Here is a 12,857-nt window from a genome sequence, read left to right as displayed (position 1 = left end):
ACAAGTGTAACCCCTGCAACCCTGGTTGTTCCACCCTTGCCCTGAATGCATGTGTTAGATGCCCCATCCATACAGTCGGCCGGAAGCGTGACCTGCCCCGTTCCCTTTCAGCTCGTTAATTTCCTTGCGGATCAGAAGGATTACATCATCAGTCGGCAGAGGAACATCTCACGGGTCCTGAGTCCGGCTGTTCGGACGGGAATGATCTCTGCGTATTTAGGTAAGCGGTTATATCGAGTGTCGGGTAGGAGGATCTTCCTCAGAATTGGCCTATAGTCCAGCATAGAAAGGGTTAATAACATTACACGTTAACTCTTTCTTTGTATTATAAATGAACCAGTCCTGTCTTATTTTGATCTCCGGGGCAGCCAGCGTTAACTATTCGCTTTTCAGCGGGTTTAAAGCGCTCAGGGGGTTACTGAAGCCTCCTTCTCTGTTTCTAAAACCTTAAAACTGGAGTTAGCCTCTACCACTTCTGCTGGAAGGTTGCTCCAATTATCTATCCATATGTCTATCCCATGCATGTGTAATCTCCTCCCTGTATTACCCTCTACTACTTCTGCTGGAAGGCTGTTCTAGCCTCTATGGTTCTGTTGTTTTTCATGATGTAATGGTAATTGGAATTTATTTCGGTTTCAGCATGTGAGTCTGTGAGGGGCGAGGGGAGCTTTGAGAAAATGAAAGCCACGATAATTGGACACGTCAGGCAGCATAAGGCCACGATCTTCAGTGCAGCGGCCAAGAAGTTAATGGAGCAGCTGGACCTGTTACTGGTAATATGGGGAGCAGCTGGGCCTGTTACTGGTAATATGGGGAGCAGCTGGGCCTGTTACTGGTAATACGGGGAGCAGCTCCAGCAGTGGGGGGGCCCCTGTGTATTGAATGCTCCAGCAGTGGGGGGCCCCTGTGTATTGAATGCTCCAGCAGGGGGCGCTGCTATTTTTCTCCTTCATGAATCCCATTGACTTTGCAGACTGATATTGGCGGCAATCTGCAGAGCTTTGCGCAGGAGCGACTGCGGTGGCTGAGTCAGCAGTGTCAGTCCCTGCTCCAGCCCTTAAAGAAAGAAGAGGAGTTTCTGCCAGGTACACCTATGATAAGCACGCCCACTGGACTGGCTGACACACCCCTAGTGGCCCACCCCCTGTTACCTGACATACCCTCTGCCAAGACACCTCCTGTTACACTGGCTGCCAAACCCCCTAGTGACCCACCCCCTGTTATCTGACACACCCTCCGCTGAGACACCTCCTGTTACACTGGCTGACACACCCCTAGTGACACACCCCCTGTTATCTGACACACCCTCTGCCGAGACACCTCCTGTTACTGGCTGACACACCCCTAGTGACCCACCCCCTGTTATCGTCTCTCTTCTCTATCTTCGATTATCTCTCTCCCTTTCATTTTTCTCCCACTGCTTCTTTTTTATATCTGTCCTTCTCATTTTCACTCCCTCTTCCTTCTCTTTCTCTCTCCCCCTCTCTTTTTTCCTCTCCTGTAATCCCTCCGTTCCTTTCTCTCTCCTCTGGTCCCCTTTCTTTCTTCTCTTTTGTCCATTTATGTTCTTTTTTCATTCTCTTCTTTCTTTATCCATTTTCTTTTATCTTGTTCTTCTACTCTCTCCTTCTTTCTCTTTCTTATTGGAGTCGTTCTCCCCGTTTTGCCTTCATCTTTGGTAAAGTCACCATTATCGCCCTTTAGACTTGAGAAATATCTGGACCCGGGTCAGCTGGATCTGCCGCAGGACACATGTCGACTTTCATATCCCAGAGCTGGAGAACATCCTCAAAGAGGACCCTGGGCATGAAAGCCTCTGGAACCGAGAAGAGCCCCCCGAGCTGACCTGCACCCCCAGATGTGTAAAATTAGGGAATGCCGTCTATAACTGCAAAAGCATAAAGGTATTTAAAAAAAATCTCAGAGCGATGGGGTATTTCCAGGGGAGGGGCGCTGCGGCACAGGGGCAAATGCTGGGTACTGAGACAAGGCACTGGGGTATGTCCTGGGGACTGAGATGGGGGCATGCCCTAGGGGCTATGGCAGATAGTATTGCAAAGGGGTATTATTATTATTGATTGTTTTATATAGCGCCATCAAATTCCGTAGCGCTGTACAATGGGCGGACGGGACATAAGTAGTATATAACATGACGAACAGAGACAACAGGTGAGGAGGGTATATATTGGAGTTAAGGGCAGATAGTATGGTACAGGGGTATATATTAGAGTGAAGGGCAGATAGTATTGAAAATGTTTTTTTTTAACACTTTTTGTATAATTTATTCCCGTTTGATTTTTTGCTAGATTTCCGCCCGAGGGGTGACGCTGCGCTGTGAAGGTGACGTCTCTAAATTCTGTGTTTTGAGATTTATTTTTCCTGTGACATCCCCCGCCTGACTGATCTATATTCGGTGGCGGCATATATATTCCGTTAGCGACTTATTCTGTTTGCTGGTGTCTCCCATTAGTGGGTTATGCTGTTTGACGGTGTCTCCCGTTAGTGGGTTATTCTGTTTGCCGGTGTCTCCCGTTAGCGAGTTATTCTTTTTGCCGGTGTCTCCCGTTAGCGAGTTATTCTTTTTGCCGGTGTCTCCCGTTAGTGAGTTCATCTGTTTGCCGGTGTCTCCCGTTAGCGGGTTATTCTGTTTGCCGGTGTCTCCCGTTAGCGGGTTATTCTGTTTGCCGGTGTCTCCCGTTAGCGGGTTATTCTGTTTGCCGGTTGCTCCCGTTAGCGAGTTATTCCGTTTGCCGGTGTCTCCTGTTTCCTAGCAAGCCGACGTGTTTTGTTTTGCAGAGGAGCTGCCGGTGCCTTTCCGTTTTGTCCGGCACTGCGAGTTCTGCTCCCGTTTTGGTTTCCTCGCCCTGCACCTCTCCCCGGAGGCGGCCGTGAGGTTTGGCGGTTCCCGGATGCCTCCGGCAGATACCGGTGAGTGCGGATCTCCGGGTAACGCTCCGCTCCCTCTGCCCCCCCGCCGCGTTCCGCCATATTGTTTAGCGTCTGCCACTTTCCCTCATTTCTCACAGACTCTACACTCTTGGTGTTATTGGAGAAGCCGGCGGATCCGCGTCCTCTGCACAGCCTGATGGCGTTTATTAGGAGGCAGCGGGCCGCGGGCTGGTACCGGGACGTGGAGTCGCAGGAGGGCATGCGGATCCTGGAAACGATGCAGGTTTATTACACCCTGAAGCAGGTAACGCCGCGTGCCTTCGGAGTAAACAGCACCTCCGAGCAGCGGCGGCGGCTCATCTGCGCCCGGCTGAGAGTTTTGTCGGGACAGTGCTGCTGTGGAGCATGAGGGCAGGCGGTCCTGGGGCAGCTTACGGGGCAGGCGGTCCTGGGGCAGGTGGCTTTCCGGAAATGTATCCAGTCTCCCGGTAGGCCGGTCCAACCCCGGATCCTCACCCTTAAACTTTTGCTCTGCGTGGGGTAGTTTCCACCAAAACGTTGGGACTTTGTGCTGAGAAGCAGGTACCGGCCACACGGGTTCAGAGAGAACCTTTAGGTAACGCTTCCCACTTCCGTAGCGAGCCGAATCCCGTAGTGGAGATGCAGAGTGCCAGTCCAGGCTTTACCTCGCAGGTAGTCCACGTATTTTCGGCCGAAGCTAATTCTAATTCCAGCTTTGCTGTCGATTTAGGAGCCCAAACCGGAGGACGACACGGACTGTCCCTCCATGATCCGTGCGTCCTTTTCACTCTCTTCGCTCCTGCCCGGTTTTACTTCTCTCCCTACGGTGAGGAAACGGGAAGCTGAGAGTCCGGGTACAGGGCTGGAGAAGAAGCAGCGAATGTTCGGTTGTTCCTCCCCAAACAAAGTCCTTGAAGAAAGGTAAGTGGCCAACCTTAGCTATTCGTTGGTGGTCAAATTAAGACGAAGTCAATAAAACCTCTCCTGCTAACGAGTCCCCCATTTTATCCCAGTTAATGGTGAATAAACCTCCTACCAGCAGAGGCTGCGGCCAAATAATCCCGAGGCCCCAGTCAAGGCCTGGCAAGCGGGTTACATCCGCCTGCGAAGGGAGGGCCTCTGTGATTTAACCCCACTTTCTGCTGGAGGGCGGTTGGGGGTCTTTTGGACGTTGGATTTTTTTTTTATTTTTTTTTTTATATTACCCGTTCTCTGACAGGGCCCCCCGGCGTCCAGTCCTAGTGATTTCACTGGTGCACAGGTCTCGGGGGGCTACAATTTATCCAAATCATGATCCAAATCAACACGCGCAGTAAGACAAGCGGTAACACACACAGAAATACCCCGGGGCAGAGGATAGGATGTGCCGGACACGGAGGAGGTCTCTTCTTGGTGGACGGCGTGACGCGGCAGCGGACCTTCCCGCGGGGTAGTCGTGTTATCGGTCCGTGTAGCCAATAGGCTTGTTGCATCATTAATATTTTCCATCCCGCAGTATTACCGACGCCTCGTACTTTATTGGCAGGTTTTCCTTTCTCTGCTATTATTCCTCGTTTTCTGGGATCACATCTGTTTTGCTGAAATGTATGATTTTTGCTCATCTTTTTCTGCCCCAGGACTTTGCCCCCTGAGCATCCGCAGTCAGACTTTGCGTTGTCGAGTTCCGGAATTCCTCAGCGCAGTCGCCGTTCGCGGTCGCCGGGGCAGCTGAACATGGATCAGGTTACAGTAATACATATTTTTCCAAACACACCACAAGCTGCCCCCTTACCACCTGCTCTGAGCGCTCCAGCTGTGGTCGTTCAGCCGTTGCGTTTCACTTCTTGGGGGGGGGGGGGGGGAGTCACAGATTCCCTGCCTGGTGTCTTCAGCGGGGGCTGCGGCTACCACCTGACACCCGGTACGAGCAGCCATTTTAGTGATATTTTTACAGTTATGGATGGCTTTTTCCTTCTTGTGCTCCCTTTATGTGTTTTCTGTTTATTCAATCCCTGTGAATGTGTTATGACAGGACTGGATAGAGAGAATTAAGAATGCTTTGCTGGATCATCAGCCCTGCCCTGACGGAAAGGGTCCAGTCACTGTGTAAATACACCCCAGCGCTATTTCCATGATAAATGCGTGTTGGCGTGTATTTTGCATTCTTGGCTCCTCCCTGGCTGCCTGTGCTGAGAGCAGGAAGCATTCGTCTGTACACTCTGCACATGCTCAGTAGCGCGCCCGTTCAGTGGCAGCATATCACACGCCGCTTGCTGAACGGAAATGGCCACGGTGGATCCAAACCCCCCAGAACAACCCCTGCTCTCACACGGCAGTCCCAGCGGGCCTTCCCTTCGCAGGGAAAGATGTAGAATATTCGCTACTGAGCATGCGCAGGCAGCGTACGCGCAAACACTCCTGCTTTCTGTAGAGGCGCTGGCGGGGGAGCTTAATGAGTCCAGTAACTAAACCCAGAATGGACTAGCATCGAGGGGCCAGGCTGCTACCCTGCTGGCTGTATGCGGAATTACAAGCAAAACCCTTTAACACTGCGGGTAGAAGCCCCCGAGCAGTCCAGGGAAATTGCCCCCCCCCCCCGTTTCACCTCCGTTTGTTTTCCGTTATGGATGAAACATTATTATTATTATTATTATTATTATTTGTAACCGGAGCTCGTCTTCCTTCCACAGCTCAACTTGAGAAAGTGACGATTCCAATCTGACAAGGTGAGAGACAAAGAAGCATAGTCCGCCCCTCCCACTATGGGGCACTGCCAAGTTTGCCCCTCCCACTGCAGGGCGACAGGCAGAAAGCAGATATGGGACTAGGAATCCGCCCCTCGCAATGCAGGGCGACAGACAGGAAGTAGATATGGGAGACTGAGTCTGGCCCTCCCACTGCAGGGCTTCAGACAGGAAGTAGATATGGGAGACTGAGTCTGGGCAGAAGGGTGCTTCAGGTCCTGCCAGCCCCTGGGTTCCTGCGCTGTCTCTGTGAACCTCCAGTCCATATGGCGATTTACTCCTCCGTGTGAATTGCCCCGTTATGCGTTTTGTTGATTGTGGGGTATTAGAGGCCGGGGTATTAAACACGCTGCCTGTGTCGTTCCAGGTTCCCGTGTGGTGTGAGGATAAACCGGGCACTCTGGGCTCTCCATGCGAGATCCCGCGCAGAGATCACCGCCCGCGTTATCGTTAATAAACGTTCTGTTACTCAATAGCCTCCGGTCCTCGCTTTATATCATTTGAGTGTGAGTGGGGCAAGTGAATGGTGTGTACAGGGCAACTCCGGGTATCCTGGGGTGAATGCAGATAATGCAGGGGTAAATTGGTGTCGGGCAGATTAACCCCTTAATGACAATTGACAGTCTGGGCACATCACCTGAAAACGCAGGGTTAATGACAATTGACGTGCCAGGACCGTCGTGACTTTAAACGGCTGCGGAAATAGATGTACGTTCCCTTTCTGCACCCAAACGGCGTTGCTGTAATGACTTAACGTCGGGGCATTCAGCGACACCGTGGTCGGCACCAGGGGCCGTGTCTGGCCCCTCCCCGGGGTGTCAACGTCCGTTTTAAAAGAGTTTAGGAGGCGATCATCCAAAAATTAAAAAAAATAAAGGCAAAAAAAATAAAATATAAAAGAAAATATTTTTGTGCGCGAGTCCTAAAATTAGCGCTTTATCTTAAAACAATTCTCACACGGAAAGAGTTAAAATACCGGCATGTTAAATGCTCATGGGGTATCTACCTGTATGTATGATTTGATGGCCCAATGCCCCAATTAACCCCCAGGGGGAGAGAGGATGACCACATTTCTAATTTCCAATTAGAAAAATGCACATGTCCCAAATCTGGCCTTTTAGCCCCAAACAACCCAACGAAGCCATGCTTGTGGGGTATCGGTGTACTCGGGAGATGTTGCTGAACACGTATCAGGGTGTCATGTGACAGCGACATACACCAGAGCGGTAACTCCATACCTAAATACAACGTGCGGGAAAATACACACAAAAGAAATACTACCGCAAACTCTGACAAAGGCTGGGGGTAAAATGTGTGCATGCAAAGAGTTAAAATATCAGCATTTGATTTTTGTCTTCAAAAATATATGGTCTGATCGGTAAATTGCATTGGCCGGCTTCAAAGATACCCGAAATGGCACATGGGCAGTGTTCCCTCTAAGCTGTGCGCTTGCACATAACTTTTCGAGGGAGTGCACACATACTAAAATCGTGCGCGGGGGGGGGGGCAGTCCGTCCAGGGTGACGCTGGCACTCCTCCAGATACGGACATTAATGTCCGCCGCTGGAGGAGCAAGCTCGGTTGGGGAGATCAAAAATCTCACCCCAACCGGCTTAAAATCAATCAAGGGAGTGGGGGGTCTGTTAATACAGACCTCCGATCCTGCTCCCTTGCTATTCGCATGGCAAATGATGCTGTGCGTCGGGATTTGATGTCAGATCCCGGCACACAGCACTGAAGCCACGCCCACCGTCTTTACTGCACCTAAAGGACAGGACACAGAAGAAGAAGAGGCAAGAGGAAGAACGAAGAGGAGGAGGAAAAGTAACTAACAGAGGAAAGGTAGGAAAACATTAAGTGAGAGTGGATTAGTAAGTGTGTGAGAGTGATGGGTGTTCTGCTGTAGTTTATGCTGAATGTTTGTGAATAAGTGTGTGTGTGATAGCATGGATGTGTAAGTGGGGGGGGATAGCATGGCATAGGGAGGCTGTAATCACATTAATATGATGCCCAGGTTCCAACATGTACTGGCTGCCTGGGCATGATAGGAGTGTGATTGCTGTTAGCAATTATATATATATATATTGTTGTTGGGGTTTTTTGTCCAATTTTGGTGTGTTATTTTTAATAAAGTGTTTTTTGTTTTTAAAGGGGGGGTCATTTTCAGTTTCGGTCAAGTGAATTTTCATTTCGGTGCATCCCTATATACTAAGCCAGACACTGAAGCGGTAGGCCTACACCACATCAATGTTTGGCTTAGTATATAGTGATAGGGGTTATGCTACATTATTGGCAATGTCTGGCTCAATGTATAGTGATAGGTGTTGTGCTGTGCCTCAGTATATAGTGATAGGTGTTATGCTGTACCACCGTCAATGAGTGCCTCAGTAAATAATGATAGCAGTTATGCTGCAACACCATCAATGTCTGCCTCAGTATATAGTGATAGGTGTTATGCTGTACCCCAGTCAATGGTTGCCTAACGACAGAAGCTACGCTGTTTTTCCCAATAAAATATATATATATATATATTGATCCTTTATGCAGCCTGGAGCCCCCGCCCGTGATTTGCTCATAATTAACTTTTTCAGTGAGAATTTCACCTTTAAAAAAGACCATGGAGTCAAAAGGGTTGGAAATATATAGCTCCACCCCCCTCGCAAAGCTCCACCAACTTCGCTTTATATGGACTGTAGAAGCATATTGTGCGCACAAAATTTTGGCTCTGGGAAAAATTTTGCACAACAGAAATGTTCTGCACACACCACCCAAGAAAAATTAGAGGGAACATTGCACATGGGGGCAGAATTACCAGATTTGGAAAAATGGTTTTGAAATAGAAAAACGCCACTTGTTCTTATTGCCCGATAGCGTGCAGAAAAAGCAAAAAAAACCCAAAACCATTAAATATTTCTAAACTCAGGACGAATAGCAGAATCTATTTAGCAGGTTTTTTCATTAGTTTTTATAGATGAGTAAAATATTTTTTCAAGTAAAAGTTAGAAAAAGTCATTTTTTCTAAATTTTTCACCATACTGTATCCTTTTTTTAATAGTAAATAATATGATACAATCAGAACAGTGACATCTAAAGAAAGCCCTCCTCGTCCTGAAAACCCCGATACATAAAGAGCGTGGGTTCGGTAAACGGGCGAGGAGAGAATGACAGCGGAACCAGAGCAGCGCAGAAATTTGAAAACTAACGGTACAAAAAATAAAATCAGCCGCTGTCACGAAGGGGTTAATGAACGGGGTAAATCGGTGTCCTACAGAATGGCTGAACTCGAATTGCCCTTCGCGGGTGCAGTGCTGTCTGTCATTGTTATTTTTGGATATTGTCCGTTAAATGTTATTAATCTCACCCCACCTTACCTTAACGCGTGGCGGCATCTGCTGGCGCTATTTCAATACCCTGGAATAACTACAGCCGCTCTACCGGGGGCGCGGGAACGGGCTGTAGGCTTCCCGGGAGAGCTTGGCGGGACAGGGGACACTCTCCGTTACGGGGGGGGGGGTGAGGTACAAGTACCGCAAGCGGGAGTCAGTCAGAGACGCAAAAGTCTCGTACATGCCACGCCCACCGCGTGGTCACGTGCCTGAGTAAACGATCATTCAGGAGCACAAAGATGGACGCCGATAAGCCCCACCCCTTTCATTGATTGGTTCCGATCTATACACGTCAAATATGAGACGGAAGTTTATCCACGTGGAGTCAAGTGAGTAAAACCTCAGTATAAACCCGAACACCCGTATATCGCCGGCTTCATACTTCTGCCGTATACCGTGGGCGGGCGGTTTGGACGCGGTGGTGATAGTGATGAGTGAGGCTGCGGGGCCCATGGTATCGGTGATCAGCCGCTGGTCTCAGGAGCCATATGTTTAATCCCATCACTCTATTACCCTCTACCACCTCTGCTGGGAGAGTGTTCCACTTATCTATCCCATGCATGTTTAATCCCCTCACTGTATTACCTTCTACCACCTCTGATGGGAGGCTGTTCTACTTATAGTATAATGCAGTTGGTAGGTGTTTCCTTGTATTCATTTGTGTGTGTGATGGGAGTTGTTGCTGTGCCCTCCTCCCAATGGTAATCTGGGGGATATAAGGGGGTCTCTGGGTGGCGGGTGATGGTCGGGAAGCCGTGTCTCAGGCTGTTCTGTTCCCCATAGGTCCTCCCCTGACATGGACCCGGCTCTGTGCACAGAGCTCCTCGGCTTCCTGGGCCCCAGGGCCCGCGCTGATGTGAAGAGCCGGGCTCTGGAGTACATTCTGGGGGTGAGCGGGTCCCATGAGGGCCGGCGGAGTCTCTGCGAGGAGCCCAGACTACTCCCTGCCGTGCTGGAGCTGACCGCGGACCCCTCCCCCGCGGTGACCCAGGACGCCTATCATCTAATGGTGAATCTGAGCGCCGACCCCTGCGCCCACCCGGCCCTCCTGCAGCATACGCCGGCCCTCATCCCCACCCTGCTGGAGCGCCTGCAGGACCCAGGCTGCGCGTGTGCGGACTCGGTGTGCACGGCGCTGTGTAACCTCAGCCGGGAGGAGGAGACGTGCCGCTCGGTGCTCGGCGATCTGCAGGCGGCAGGAATGAGTCGCCTCTTGGATATGATCTGCACCCCTAAATACAACCCGAAGGCCACTCTGCAGTACTTGGGGCCGCTGCTGTGTAACCTGACGCAGCTCCCCGAGGGCCGACACTTCATGCTGGACCGGACGAGGTGAGGGCTGCGGAGGGGGTGGGGTATTGGAATTGGAGGTGTGGTGTGTGCGTGGCGTGTAACACGCGTGTCTGTGTCGAAGGTGCGTCCTCCAGCGCTTGCTGCCGTACACTCGCTGCGCCGGCTCCACGCTGCTCAGGGGAGGGATCGTGGGGACCCTACGGAACTGCTGCTTTAACCACAGTAAGTGCCCTCAACTGCCCCCCCCCCTGTAACCGCACCACCACAGGGCCCCCGTAACTGGCTCCCCCTGTAACTGTCCCGTTCTGCCCCTGTGCTGCTTAGGAGATCACGCGTGGCTGTTGGGGGAAGATGTGGATTTGCTGCCATTCCTGTTGCTGCCGTTGGCTGGAGGAGAAGAATACAGCGAGGAGGAGATGGAGAGTAAGGCGGGGCAGCCGGGGAGGGAGAGTAAGACGGGAGGGAGCGTGCGGGTGGCGGGGCGTTCTTTGGTGGGGGGGATTTTAGAACTTTTCTGCTCTCTCTCCATCATGGCTTTGGTCTCTTCCCCCCTCTCCACGCTGCTTTTTCCAGCTCTCCCTCCTGATCTCCAGTACCTTCCAGAGGATAAAGAGAGAGAGCCGGACCCCGACATCCGGAAGATGCTCGTAGAGAGCGTGCAGCTGGTGAGTGGGGTGTGGGGGGGTAAACATTCGTGCTGAGCCTGACTTAACCCTCCAGGGGTAACAGGGACGCGGCGCAGTAATGCCCCGGAACAGAGGGGTTGCTATTGAAGAAACAGCCAATAATGAGAAACGATTTCTCCTCCTGTCTGCTCTCCCTGCGCCCCGCTGTCTTGGCTCGCCCCCCTGTCTTGGCTCGCCCTCTGACTCTGTCGATTGGCTCTTTTTCCAGCTCTGTGCCACCCCCGAGGGACGCCGCGTTGTGAAGCAGAAAGGAGCGTACCTGATAATGAGATCCCTGCACTCCTGGGAGACGGCGTCCGACGTGAAGAGAGCCTGCGAGAAGCTGGTGCAGGTCCGCCTCGATGTCTCCTAAGCTTGGGGTTCTTAAAGATTTGGGGAAAATCTAGCAAACTGACCTCGTGGAACGAAGATGGAGGGGGATGGGGCCCAAATGTTGGGGGCTGTGTTCTTGGGGTCTTGGGTTCTGACTGTCTCTCTGTCTCCCTCGGCCTCTTGGGTGGTGGCCGTCTCCCTCGGTCTCTCGGGTCGCGGCCGTGTCTCTCGGCCTCTCGGGTTGCGACCATCTCCCTCGGCCTGTCGTGTTGCGACCGTCTCCCTCGGCCTGTCGTGTTGCGACCGTCTCCCTCGGCCTGTCGTGTTGCGACCGTCTCCCTCGGCCTGTCGTGTTGCGACCGTCTCCCTCGGCCTGTCGTGTTGCGACCGTCTCCCTCGGCCTGTCGTGTTGCGACCGTCTCCCTCGGCCTGTCGGGTTGCGACCGTCTCCCTCGGCCTGTCGGGTTGCGACCGTCTCCCTCGGCCTGTCGGGTTGCGACCGTCTCCCTCGGGTTCTGAATGTCTCTCAGGTTGCGACTGTCTCTCGGTCTCTCTCAGGTTCTGATAAGCGATGAGCCGGCTCCGGGATTGGAGAATCTCTTGGAAGTTGAAGTCCCGCCTGAGCTGCAGGAGAAGTTGCTGCAGCTGGACGAGGAGGAGGAGGAGAAGATGCTGCAGCCTGACAAGGGGACCAAATAAAGTGACGCTTCGTACCAATTCTGCCAGAACCGTCCCCTTTCTTTATACGAGGTGGTCTTCAGTATAGCTGCTTGTTACCATGGTAATAAGCAACCAATAGAGTGTCAGCTTATTGCCAGCTCTCTTGCTGAAGCTGGTCAGGGTGCAGGGAATGAAAGCAATATTGCTGGGCAGTTGGCAGGTACGTCCGGATCCTTCTCCGTTCAGGGTGTAATCTCAGAGGCCGCTCTCTTTCATTTCCCATTTATTACGCTTCGTGCGTCTGCAGATCCTGAAGGGCCGTTGGCAATGGAGGGCTCATGCTTCTCGAGGGAGGAGTGCGGCTGCCAAGCGTCAGGTGCCCAGGGCCGTTCTCTGGAATGTCAGGACTGGTGCCCCACCAGTCACCCCATAAAATGCCCCCGATATTCATGTGACGTGCTGGCCGGGCACGCTAGGCCTGCCCAATAAGAAGGGCGCAGGGGCAACATGTCTGCGGCCGCAAAGTGATTGCTGTTAGACATTATATATATATATATATATTCTTATTGATTTTTTTGGTGTGTTAACCATTTTTTTTAAAAAACAAACACACCAAAATTGGACAAAAACTGCAATAACAATATATACTTGGCCGAGAATTAAACCTCCTTAAGAAAAAAAATAACCACACTTTTATTATTGCTAAAAATGCAACAACAAATATATGATTGTTAACAGCAATCACACTCCTATAATGCCCAGGCATACCTAGATTCCAGCATGTACTGGCTGAGTTTGCATGATAGGAGTGTGAATGCTGCTAAAATATAACAATCATATATTTGTTGTTGCATTTTTTTTTTCAATTCTCCGTTTATTGAAGAACA

At 51.3% G+C, this 12,857-nt stretch overlaps 1 protein-coding gene across 1 annotated transcript; it reads left to right on the top strand.

Moving 5' to 3' along the window:
* Positions 1–9,815: 9,815 nt before the first annotated feature.
* LOC149271915 (co-chaperone protein HGH1 homolog) lies at positions 9,816–12,009 on the top strand. Its single transcript, XM_089507013.1, has 6 exons — positions 9,816–10,351; positions 10,434–10,534; positions 10,637–10,735; positions 10,886–10,977; positions 11,207–11,329; positions 11,869–12,009. The coding sequence occupies exons 1-6, from the start codon at positions 9,816–9,818 to the stop codon at positions 12,007–12,009; spliced, it is 1,092 nt and encodes a 363-aa protein (XP_089363139.1).
* The last annotated feature ends 848 nt before the right edge of the window (positions 12,010–12,857 follow it).

This window comes from Sceloporus occidentalis, unplaced genomic scaffold (assembly GCF_023333645.1).
Source record: "Sceloporus occidentalis isolate IW3139 unplaced genomic scaffold, rSceOcc1.0.p SCAF_450, whole genome shotgun sequence".
NCBI lineage: Eukaryota > Metazoa > Chordata > Lepidosauria > Squamata > Phrynosomatidae > Sceloporus > Sceloporus occidentalis.
This window is presented reverse-complemented; position numbering and strand designations above follow the sequence as displayed.

Bases quoted from the DNA above. Each gene is read 5' to 3' on its own strand.
- LOC149271915 (XM_089507013.1), top strand. From the start codon at position 9,816: ATGGACCCGGCTCTGTGCACAGAGCTCCTCGGCTTCCTGGGCCCCAGG. The intron at 10,535-10,636 runs GTAAGTGCCCTC...TGTGCTGCTTAG, and splicing joins GAACTGCTGCTTTAACCACA to GAGATCACGCGTGGCTGTTG. The intron at 10,736-10,885 runs GTAAGGCGGGGC...TGCTTTTTCCAG, and splicing joins CAGCGAGGAGGAGATGGAGA to CTCTCCCTCCTGATCTCCAG.